At 37.8% G+C, this 12,123-nt stretch overlaps 2 protein-coding genes across 3 annotated transcripts; one reads left to right on the top strand and one right to left on the bottom strand.

The window, feature by feature from the left end:
* Positions 1-4,337: 4,337 nt before the first annotated feature.
* LOC107721090 (apoptosis regulator R1-like) lies at positions 4,338-6,987 on the top strand. Its single transcript, XM_016528949.1, has 3 exons — positions 4,338-4,860; positions 6,133-6,224; positions 6,948-6,987. The coding sequence occupies exons 1-3, from the start codon at positions 4,393-4,395 to the stop codon at positions 6,985-6,987; spliced, it is 600 nt and encodes a 199-aa protein (XP_016384435.1). The 5' UTR covers positions 4,338-4,392.
* A 1,233-nt stretch (positions 6,988-8,220) lies between these two features.
* LOC107721089 (tubulin beta-1 chain) lies at positions 8,221-11,617 on the bottom strand. Of its 2 annotated transcripts, XM_016528948.1 has the most exons (5): positions 11,475-11,617; positions 10,446-10,554; positions 10,239-10,349; positions 9,228-10,154; positions 8,221-8,491 (listed from the first exon to the last, which is right to left on the bottom strand). In XM_016528948.1, exons 1-5 carry the CDS (start codon positions 11,529-11,531, stop codon positions 8,358-8,360), a joined length of 1,338 nt encoding a protein of 445 aa, XP_016384434.1. In that variant the 5' UTR covers positions 11,532-11,617; the 3' UTR covers positions 8,221-8,357. The 2 variants fall into 2 exon arrangements, with proteins under 2 accessions (XP_016384434.1, XP_016384433.1); XM_016528947.1 differs by lacking the exon at positions 8,221-8,491 and having other exon boundaries at positions 8,950-10,154; positions 11,475-11,616.
* Positions 11,618-12,123: the final 506 nt, after the last annotated feature.

Below are 12,123 nucleotides of genomic sequence, written 5' to 3'. Positions count from 1 at the left end.
AGTCGTGCACGCACACACTCTCACGCTCTCCACAGTATTTTCCAAAACTATATGCAAATAAATGTAAGCCCCATTGCAAATAGAGGTCAATAATTTAAATACGGAGGGTACTCATTTTAATAAATAGATACAATTAAGAGAGACCAATATAGTTCAGAAAGGACCCTTCAGAACAGTGTGCAGTGCAAATTTTCACAACATATTACCATAATCAATTTGAAACCTTGAATAAATAACTAGATATTTTTTAATTATCATATAAAGTTGTTTTAGTAACATTTAGGCACAGTGTAGCATATCACATTGTGTTTCATGCTGAATACAGAATAGTGCACTTGGAATCAGTCTAGTCTTATTAAAATCATCAACCTGCCCTGTATAAAATAGTATAATTAGCCTACTTGAAAAGCTCTGTGGGTGATGTAAATAATCAGAATATTAATGAGTCATTAATTATCACTGTTTAAATGCATTCAGTGAATCATTCACACACATGGTAGCAGCGTCTAATTATTTCTGAATAAGATATTGGACTGGTTTTGCAGGGCATGTGAAGCCCTTATTATAAATAAGTATAGCAATACCCCCTAGTGGTCATTAGAGGTCTAGCTAGAGGAGTTTATTTTAGGGTTTTATTGGTTCTTTTAAAGGGGTCATATGATGCGATTTCAAATTTCCTTTCTCTTTGGAGTGTTACAAGCTCTTGGTGCATAAAGAAGATCTGTAAAGTTGCAAAGACTAAAGTCTCAAATCCAAAGAGATATTCTTTATAAAAGTTCAGAGTCAGCCACTCCTACCTAAAACGGCTCGTTCTAACACGCCTCCACATATCTACATCACTATGTGGGAAGATTTGCATAACGCCGCCCAAATGTTCACGCAAAGAAAGAAGGCGTAACTTTTATTCTCGCTGTAGTTGACGCTGCAGCCATGTCGCATTACACCAAATACACAAAATAATGTTCTTTTTAGCAGCATCATATGACCCCTTTAAAACATCCAATCACAGCATGCACTGCCTCAGATACAAATGTGTTTAATCAATAGTTAAAAAATAAATTGCTGACATCTGTTCAATCAATTGTATGGTATATGAGTTGGCTATTTAATGAATATAAACCTTAGCCTAGTCAAGGTAGCGTCATATTTATTTCATTAAAAAAAATTTTTTGACAGGAATGAAAAACGAGGATATGAAGGATAAAAGAAGCGTTCAGTAGACTGCGCTAGCTGTTAACGAACATAGCGATTGTTCAGCTGACGAAACGTCTTTCTTGAAAAGACTTTCTGTAGACAACAAAATAATAATAGTTTTGAGAGTTGTGAAAATTACCTGATCTGGGACCTTTACAGTGCGTGTCATTGTCTATCCCTCACAGCCTCGTTTTCATCTGCATTAGATTTAATATGGCGTCTAACATACAGTAGCCTATATCACTTCATTATATACAAAATATTAAAGCCAGTGGCAACTGCAAACAAATGCTGTGAACGTAACTTCATTTTGTTGATTTTAGTTGATGTATGAAGCCTATCAAGCTTGAAGAGTGTATATTTATTTAAGGAAAATGCCATTTGCATTCATATTTTGTTATATAGGCCTAATGCAAAGACGTTTTAAATGTGGCTTAAGTATAAATCTTGGAGTCCATGTATTTGAAGAATTATTTTTACATTTACATTTAAGTCTGCATTGCTTGATTTAGCAGATTTGGCTACAAATTTTTTAAGTTACTACATTCAGAACTTCTACTTGTTGAAACAAAAATATAAGGAAAAACCAAATTATAAACCAGAAATTATCACTGCTTACATTTAATTAATATTATTATTATTATTAATCAGATTCTGAATCATTCAACTGTGTTACGACAGTCACTCATTGTTTGTGGATACCTTAAAAAAATAAATAAAACAGAAATAAAAAACCCTCAGTGACTTCTCTTATAAAATATAATTTATTCACTTTCAATTTTTAATGTATTTATTGATTTATTTTTGTAACTTTAAAAACAATTTATTCTTTTTGAAAGTGTGACACTTCTAGTCCAGTGTGCGAGGACATAATTTATTAATCATAACCCACTAAAATTGGCTAGTGAGTGTATTCCCACCATTGTTGATGTTCACTCACAATTTTAAGAAGAACCTCCAAATTAAAAGCCGTAAAAACAGTTTATGCCTCTTTGAAATATATAGCTCAATTACAATGCAGAGTAGCCTGATATTACTCAGGAACTTTTAAGCTATAGACAAACAAACCGAGAAAGGCACAGCGGGTTACAGCCACCTCTTTTCTGAACCCTCCTGCATGTGGGGTACCCATGCAGGAGTCCTGGTGTCATGTCCCAGATGACTGTGCATGCAATCAACTTCTGTATCAGTTACAGACAAGGGAACTAAATATAGTCTGAGTCGGACAACAACATGCACATGTAAATCTCATAGACATCGGCTCACTAGAGAATCTCCAGTTGTACGTTGTCCTTCTGTCAGCTGTTAACTAATCCTGATTGTTTTGTTGTGGCATGATTCACATCTGCGCAAGAAGGGTGAGTTACCGGGCCTTCACTGCAGTGTGTGTGAATTTGATATTTCCTTTCACCGGATTATTGTAATGCAATAATCTGGACATTTAAATGAGGGACTTCTGCTTTTGAATAATTTGATAGTTAACTTTTTGCCAGGTTAACTGATTCCATTTCCTTGAATGTTGCTTATAACACTGAGATCAATGACAAGTAAAAGTGTCCATGATAAAGAAAAGGGTAAAATCTTTTTTTAAATTTTTTTTTTAATGTAAACACATGTGCCAAGTTCTTAGAAATGCAATATTTAAATTCATGTTGGTTTTATATGGTTTTCTACAGTGCATGTGCGTATATGCATTTAATTATTAAAAAAAAGGTATAAATTCAAGGTATAAAAAGTATTTTTACAAACATCATGAATTATTAATTTGTGAATGCTAGGGTTTTGGGGAGTTGCACCACTTTACACCACCATATCACAACCTAAACAAACCCTGTCATATAAAGGTCAGGTTATCTGATATTTTAAGAGACTTATCGACCTCTATAAACACGTTATAATGTCTGCATGTGTCTGCATGTGTCCTGCATGTTTTGTGTGTGTGTGTGTGTGTGTTTTATTATTACTAATAAGCAGTTTGTTAAAATAATAAAATTTAAAATAACAATATAAAAAATGTAAAATTAAAATGAATAATTATAATAATTAATTAAAATATTAATAATAATAACAGCCAACAATGTCAAACTACTTTATGTTTTCAAGAATTTAAATTTTTTTTTAAACTAAATGTATTTTAATACAGAAATTTACATCATTGACCCAGAGAAATAATGCAACGGTTCTCAACATTCTTCAAAAATAAGGTTCCAGAAAGTGGTTTTCACAGCAATGCCATTAAAGAATCATTTTTGGTTTCCCAAAGAACCTTTTAGTGAACAGTTTTTAAAAGAGCCATTATTTTTTATTAGTGTAAAGCACAGTGTAAAAACTTCTTCCACTGTAAAGAACCTTTCGTGCGATGGAAAGAGTCAATGGATGTTAAAAGCTCTTCATGACCCACTAGGGGGCCCCAGTATCTCCTGAATTTAATATAATCTAACATAATCTAAATTGAAATGCCTAAAAAACACTAAAGATGTATGTGAATATTGAATTACTTCAATACTCATTTATTCATTCCAATGACAACAAAAGTGGAAAAGGTTGGTCAAAAAAGTACATTTACTCACAGTTACCACCAACCGCACCATGCAGATGCCATTTTTATTTTTTAGCTCATCTGTCATGGAATCAAACGCATAAGATAGTGGTATCATCAGATCAATCAGATGAATGTATCTCAGCAGACAGGATGTGATACTATCATTGAATTCGGACGTGCCTTGTTGCCGTCCTATGTATACAGCATGTAGAGCAGCTTTCAGACATAATTTATTAACTGAAGTATCTGATCTTAAATTTTCTTTTTATTCCCAAGGACTTGGACCAACAATCACTGAGTATGGATTACCAGTGGCAGTTTATCCATGGCATGTAATGTGACCTAAACATCTAAAATGAGTGGGTACAAAAGAGAGACAAATTTTGGACATTGACATTGTAGATTTACCTGCCTATTCAGGGCAGATTGTTGTAATTAAAGGTAATGGGACTGTCAGATAAAGCTGTGATTGGCTGAGGCCTGAACAGTCCTGACCCATTGGTGCGTGAGGCCTATCTGATGGCATATGACTATATTAACTATGTGACGGCCAAACCAGGCATCCCGGTGGACCTAGCACCATCTAAGAGTGGATACTAAAGTTTGCACATTGGCACTGCCTGCCTATTGAGGGCAGATTGTTGTAATTTAAGGTCATGGGACTGTCAGATAAAGCTGTGATTGGCCGAGGCCTGAACAGTCCTGACCCATTGGTGCGTGAGGCCTATCTGATGGCATATGACTATATTAACTATGTGACGGCCAAACCAGGCATCCCGGTGGACCCAGCACTATCTCTTGCCACGGCCGCCCTGCGTCACGCTGGAGATGAGCTGCTCACTCGCTTCCCCATCTTCTTTCGCCGCTGGCCGCGTGTTTTCCAGGACGTGACGGACCGAACGGCCTGCTCGACCCTCGTTTCCATTCTGGATGAGCACTTTGCACCCACACGACATAGAGAGCTCGCCTGGAGCGCAGTGCTGTCTGTGTTTGTTCTTTCTGGACAACTGGCACTGCATTGCCAGGAAAGTGGCATGTCTGATATCCTGCCCCGGATTCAGGAGTGCGTGGGCAGCTACGTAGAGAGGGTCATCTGCCCAGAGATCAGGGACAGAGGAGGATGGGTAAGTGTCAAGGGTCAAAGGAGGTCTCTTCTCGTTAAGCCTCAGGACCCATTTGGTTCCATTCTGAATCATTATAATGATTCATTATTGTCGCCAGATGCTAGCTGAATCAGGTGCTTCAAAAAGTGAAATCTGGGCTTGCAAGATGTTTCAAGACGTTTCCTGCAGAACTGGAACAGCACATTTAAATATTTTGGAACATTAGATTGTGCTATTAGTGTAATGCACTGTAACCAGTATATTTTCCTGCAAAATAAGCACAGAAAATGCACAAGGAAAAAAAAAAAGACATTATTTACAATGGCGGACATTGCTAAAGGCATTTCACAGTCTTTTCCCTGTAGATGCAGATTAGGTGAACCAATAAAATTGGTTACTGCCATGATTTCAGCAAAATTTTACCACTCTAGAAATTCACGGTTACTCATATTTCATCTTCGTGGGACATATTTTATTATCATACTTATGATTCTATTTTTTTTTTAGTATCATAGCTCTTGAGTACCTGAACATTTCTTAATTAGAAATTATATAGTGCTACAGAATCGCCCTTATTTTTAGCAGTAGCGCGAATGTGCAAGGCTTGCATTTATTTGAGTAATTTTCCAGTTATTTTACCTGTACAAAAACAGTCCCTTGTATGCTGCTGATATTGCAAACCGGCATACATTATTTACAATGGCGGACATTGCTAAAGGCATTTCACAGTCTTTTCCCTGTAGATGCAGATTAGGTGAACCAATAAAATTGGTTACTGCCATGATTTCAGCAAAATTTTACCACTCTAGAAATTCACGGTTACTCATATTTCATCTTCGTGGGACATATTTTATTATCATACTTATGATTCTATTTTTTTTTTTAGTATCATAGCTCTTGAGTACCTGAACATTTCTTAATTAGAAATTATATAGTGCTACAGTATCGCCCTTATTTTTAGCAGTAGCGCGAATGTGCAAGGCTTGCATTTATTTGAGTAATTTTCCAGTTATTTTACCTGTACAAAAACTTGTCCCTTGTATGCTGCTGATATTGCAAACCGGCATTTGTTATCATATCATTTAAATGTATTTTTTGTAATCAAATACACTGGTTTGTAACGCATATAGTTTTACCGTTTAGTGCACAAGCAATTCTAGTTATTTATTGGCGATTAATCACTCGGAAGTCTCGCACATTCACAGGAAATAGCGTACTTTTGCGTTGAAAAATAAGGTGGATACTTATATTGTGATTATTTTATGAATTTCTAATATTGTGTACTGCTCTCAGTCAGGTTTTATCAGTCGTTTCGGCGAGAAGCAGAATCTTGAAGATCAGGTGATGAGTGTGTGCTGCTGGTCTCTGCTCCTGCTGAGTGTTGGGGTCTTATCCAGTGTTGCCAAACCCCTCCCTCAGAACATCTCTAGAACCACCCTCAAAAGTCTCCATTTTTCACAAAAAGGTTGACATGACTGTGGTATAACTTTTGTGTCCGTGGTTAAAACAAGATGTTCATTTTTTTCTCCGCCATCTTGATTGATGCTTATAATGAAATTGTGGTGTGCGTCATGGCAGGCGTGGCGTACTGGTGTGTTCACTGCGCAGACTCGTTAGGAGCGTTCGACTAGAAGCACGGCTACAGACGACATAATGTAACTAAAATTCAAATAAATAACAAATACAAATCAAATGACAGTATCAGTAATCCTAAAAAATAACACTGCCAAACACACATGCTAAAAAACAACAACTTACACATAGTAAGAAATGGTTATAAAGCTTTCATGATAAACGTGACTCAATATAACATTGCGACTACAGTAAAAAAGCTTTTAATGTTCTAAAAACACAGATTTATGAGCAGTATTGGATTTGAAGACGTTAGAAACACACGTCATTCTTGTCATGTGTTGAATTTGGCCAATCGTGAAACAGCTGTGTCGTCATCAGTGCTAGGTCGCGGGCCTATGGCAGGGTGTGGCCAAGTAAAAAATAAATCTCCAAAAAATCGCTAGTTTTATTTAAATAGAGCTAAAATAGCTCCTTGTCGCAAAAAATGAGAAAGTAGCTAAATTTGGCGACAAAATCCCCAAATTGGCAACACTGATCTTATCCTACTTGGTGTGGACGAGAAGAAAAACTTAGACAACAGCGCCATCTGCTGAGAAAATGTAATAAGGACACTCATGATTCGCTCGGTTTGTGGTAAGATTAAGATAACGTATTTCAGTATTACTAGTTTTGAAGCTATGGACACTAATTGTTATGTAACTGCTAAGAATAAACCCCCATTGTTAATAATCACCATGTTACCACCATTTGTTTTCAGTTTGAAGGGCTCTAATTATGCCGGACAAATATCCAATTATGAGCTGTGTATTATACTGAAGCTAATATTCATGTTTAAATTTAAATTAAAACATAATGGCCGCACATGACTGATGCATTTCTCATTATCTCAAAGACCCTTTGATATTATTTGATATAGTTCACTCTAAAATTAATATTCTGTCATTTACTCACTCTCATGTCCTTCCAAATCTGTAAGACTATATTTCTTTTGTGAAACATAAAACTAGATAATTTAAGAAATGTCTGTTTTTGTTCGTACAGTGGATACTTTTTCATATGATCATATTTTGTGTTGTACAGGTGTAGGAAAGACATGAGAGTGAGTAAATGATTCTTAAATGTTTGAAATTAGTTTTCTAGACATAAATTGTATAGCTTTTTTTTTTCTTTTTGTGCTTGTTTATACAAAACTCAATTTATTAAAGAATATTAAATCAATGATCTCCATGAACGAATAGCTGCCAAGCAGCCACCATGTTAGAGATTGTCCAGAATTATGATACATAAAAATACTAAAAGATATATACATAAATAGATCAAATCTAATTACACATTTCTGGTCACTACTGAACTCTCATTCATGTTATTAGGTTTAATAACCTTAACATTAAGAGCAGACACATTTCAAAACATTATATATATATATATAAAACTTATTCACGGTTAATTTTCATAGATCAATTTACACAACTTGAAATGTTCAAATGCATTAACCAATATTTATGGCATGTCATATTCATTTTTATTTGTTACCAGCACTAGCCTTAACGCACGATTAGAAGAATGGTAAAACTTGCATATGTGGATGTTATATAATTGGTGACTGTTGAAACTTATGACTGGTAACGTAAATAAACTTTCTGCATGTGATCAGTTAGACCATGTGATGTCTAGAGGCAATCCCAACTGGTCTGACAAGGATCTGTCAGTGTATGTGACCAGTGAAGAATGAGGATGGGTTCAAATAATTGGTTCATTCATATTTGCAAAGTGAAAATTAAGGAAATGAAGAGCGAGACATTTTAACAGAAGAAAAAAACCTTTAATGACATCTGTACAAACAAGAGGCAAGAACAGAAAAAGAAAACTAAGCTTTGGATGTTTTTTTCCTTGTAAATGAGCAAAATTATACAGACTGGAAAACAACACGTATATTAAGAGACTTAAGCCAGCTCTTCCTCTCCCTCCTCCTCAAACTCGCCCTCCTCCTCTGCGGTGGCATCCTGGTACTGCTGGTACTCGGACACCAGGTCGTTCATGTTGCTCTCGGCCTCGGTGAACTCCATCTCATCCATACCTTCTCCTGTGTACCAATGCAGGAAAAGGTTTAATAACCTTAACATTAGACACATTTCAAAACATTATATATATATATATATATATAAAACTTATTCACGGTTAATTTTCATAGATCAATTTACACAACTTGAAATGTTCAAATGCATTAACCAATATTTATGGCATGTCATATTCATTTTTATTTGTTACCAGCACTAGCCTTAACGCACGATTAGAAGAATGGTAAAACTTGCATATGTGGATGTTATATAATTGGTGACTGTTGAAACTTATGACTGGTAACGTAAATAAACTTTCTGCATGTGATCAGTTAGACCATGTGATGTCTAGAGGCAATCCCAACTGGTCTGACAAGGATCTGTCAGTGTATGTGACCAGTGAAGAATGAGGATGGGTTCAAATAATTGGTTCATTCATATTTGCAAAGTGAAAATTAAGGAAATGAAGAGCGAGACATTTTAACAGAAGAAAAAAACCTTTAATGACATCTGTACAAACAAGAGGCAAGAACAGAAAAAGAAAACTAAGCTTTGGATGTTTTTTTTCCTTGTAAATGAGCAAAATTATACAGACTGGAAAACAACACGTATATTAAGAGACTTAAGCCAGCTCTTCCTCTCCCTCCTCCTCAAACTCGCCCTCCTCCTCTGCGGTGGCATCCTGGTACTGCTGGTACTCGGACACCAGGTCGTTCATGTTGCTCTCGGCCTCGGTGAACTCCATCTCATCCATACCTTCTCCTGTGTACCAATGCAGGAAAGCCTTGCGCCTGAACATAGCCGTGAACTGCTCTGAGATTCTCTTGAACAGCTCCTGGATGGCCGTGCTGTTGCCGATGAAGGTGGCGGCCATCTTGAGTCCCCTGGGAGGGATGTCACACACAGCGGTCTTGACGTTGTTGGGGATCCATTCAACGAAGTAGCTGCTGTTCTTGTTCTGAACGTTGAGCATCTGCTCGTCCACCTCCTTCATGGACATGCGGCCACGGAAGATGGCGGCGACTGTGAGGTAGCGGCCGTGACGCGGGTCGCACGCGGCCATCATGTTCTTGGCGTCGAACATCTGCTGCGTGAGCTCCGGTACGGTTAGAGCGCGGTACTGCTGGCTCCCCCTGCTGGTGAGAGGAGCAAAGCCAGGCATGAAGAAGTGGAGACGGGGGAAGGGCACCATGTTTACAGCCAGCTTGCGCAGATCTGCATTGAGCTGGCCGGGGAACCTGAGGCAGGTGGTGACTCCGCTCATTGTGGCGGAGACGAGGTGGTTGAGGTCACCGTATGAAGGTGTGGTGAGTTTGAGGGTGCGGAAACAAATGTCGTACAGAGCTTCGTTGTCGATGCAGTAGGTCTCGTCTGTGTTTTCGACCAGCTGGTGGACAGACAGCGTGGCGTTGTATGGCTCTACTACGGTGTCGGACACTTTGGGCGAGGGCACCACGCTGAAGGTGTTCATGATGCGGTCGGGATACTCTTCGCGGATCTTGCTGATGAGGAGGGTGCCCATGCCAGAACCAGTGCCTCCACCGAGAGAGTGGGTGAGCTGGAAGCCTTGCAGGCAATCGCAGCTCTCGGCCTCTTTACGAACCACATCCAGGACGGAGTCTACCAACTCTGCTCCCTCGGTGTAGTGGCCTTTAGCCCAATTGTTTCCAGCACCACTCTGACCTGTTGCAATAGGCAAAATATTTAATTTTCACAACTTTATTTTTAACATTAATGGCATTTAATTAGATTAACAACAATACTTACCAAAAACAAAGTTGTCTGGCCTGAAGACCTGACCGAATGGTCCAGATCTCACAGAGTCCATGGTACCAGGCTCCAAATCTACCAACACAGCACGGGGCACATATTTGCCTCCTAAAATAATACAAAACGTGGTTAAAATACAAAATGGTTTACCCTCATAGTTTTCATAACATCTGCGCTCACTTAGTAGTATTGATGTGGACATACCTGATGCCTCATTGTAATAGACATTGATCCTGTCAAGCTGGAGGTCGCTGTCACCATGATACGAGCCGGTGGGATCAATACCATGCTCATCACTGATAACCTCCCAGAACTAAAGAATATAATAGATAACATTAAAGGACTGGAATTCAGAATATTGAATGTAAAACTAAAGGGAACAATTAATGACAATTATATTCATGCATGAAAGATTTAAAAACAACAATGTATCGGTTTATATTGTGAACTGAAATATTTCACTAAAGCTGTGCTTTTCAAATATTCACCGCGTGGGTCACACAAAAGGCCACAACTGTCCACAAACTCCCACGCATGTTTCGCATCAACATGCTGTTTGTACATCTAATGCGCGTTTTAACATTTTTAATTCGTTTAGAATTTGTTACAAAGTTGCAGACAATCGATGTTCTTTAAACTCTTCCCGCGCAAAACTCGCGCGCGCGGCACGCACACCGGTTGGCTGAGATCCATTTCCGGCGCCGTTACGAACTAATCGAGTTATTGGGGCCCAATTTTCTTTTTAAATATATATAAGTATATTTGAATTAGCAAGTCTAAACTATCTTTAGTCTGGTAAAATTTAATGTAATTATTCCATTAAAAAAAACTTAGACCGTTTAGACCGTGATTAGCTTTTACTTCCTTCTGTCGCAGTGCAGTGAATCGCACAAAGGGAGGCTCCAGACAGACGCCGGGGAAAACGAGCAGATGGCACGAACATATACATATTCCTTGAACAACTACTAAATTTCGTCGTCTTTTTAGTTTTTCCAAGCGTTTGTAATAAATTATAACTCGATAGAGTTAGCACACCGCTTGTCCTAAATTTCATTCAAACCAGATCAGAACATCCGCTTTAGGCGGCACGTAATTGACTGCGTAACGTTACATGAGAGAAAATATAAATAATAGATTAATTTAACAAATATCTCAAATTAAATGCAGTATCTAGTTTTCTATATACTCTACATTATAAACCAACAACTGCAAGTTTTAAAGAAATAAGCAGACCTTGGCTCCGATCTGGTTACCGCATTGTCCGGCTTGAAGATGCACGATTTCCCTCATTTTTACTCTTAAGATAGAAGATTTTGAGAAAACGGTAAGCCTTTTTCTTTCTTCAACTGGTCAGGAACGGAGACTTCCCCCATATAAATAGACTCCCCGTCCCCCGCCCCGGACACAAGGTTAGTATGTATGTATCAGATCGCCATTAGCTGTTTTCGAAGAGCCCGCCCAAATGTGTCGTTCTGCCCAATCACAGTCGAGGCCGAGAATGCTGATTAGCCCTCATCGACTGTCAGTCAAATTTGAAATCAACGTAACGTATTTTTTTACGGCAGTACTTTGTTTTATTAAAAAAAAAGAAGAAAAGAAAATTGTTGACATACCAGTTGAAGCAAATTCCTGTAATGGAGCTGTAAATCGCACACAAACGCTTGGTTGTTTATGCTTCTGAAATATTCTGCGTGCCAAGACTCAGTCTAAGCAGCTCAGTATGATAACAGGAAGGAAGTAAAATGTAAAATTATATTTAGAGAAGTCCAGTGGCTAAATATCATAACATAAATACACAACTGTGTAAGATACTGTAGAATATTTAACAAACAAACACTCAGTGTTTATCTCAAATTTCTCAGTGTTAAATCAAAGCCATTAT

Source organism: Sinocyclocheilus rhinocerous, unplaced genomic scaffold (genome assembly GCF_001515625.1).
Source record: "Sinocyclocheilus rhinocerous isolate Xijiao unplaced genomic scaffold, SAMN03320098_v1.1 scaffold451, whole genome shotgun sequence".
Lineage (NCBI taxonomy): Eukaryota > Metazoa > Chordata > Actinopteri > Cypriniformes > Cyprinidae > Sinocyclocheilus > Sinocyclocheilus rhinocerous.
This window is presented reverse-complemented; position numbering and strand designations above follow the sequence as displayed.

Bases quoted from the DNA above. Each gene is read 5' to 3' on its own strand.
- LOC107721089 (XM_016528948.1), bottom strand. From the start codon at position 11,531: ATGAGGGAAATCGTGCATCTTCAAGCCGGACAATGCGGTAACCAGATC. The intron at 10,155-10,238 runs GTAAGTATTGTT...CTATTGCAACAG, and splicing joins GCCAGACAACTTTGTTTTTG to GTCAGAGTGGTGCTGGAAAC. The intron at 8,492-9,227 runs GTATGGATGAGA...ACACAGGAGAAG, and splicing joins GCATTGGTACACAGGAGAAG to GTATGGATGAGATGGAGTTC.
- LOC107721090 (XM_016528949.1), top strand. From the start codon at position 4,393: ATGGGACTGTCAGATAAAGCTGTGATTGGCCGAGGCCTGAACAGTCCT. The intron at 4,861-6,132 runs GTAAGTGTCAAG...TACTGCTCTCAG, and splicing joins TCAGGGACAGAGGAGGATGG to TCAGGTTTTATCAGTCGTTT. The intron at 6,225-6,947 runs GGTCTTATCCAG...ATTGGCAACACT, and splicing joins CTGCTCCTGCTGAGTGTTGG to GATCTTATCCTACTTGGTGT.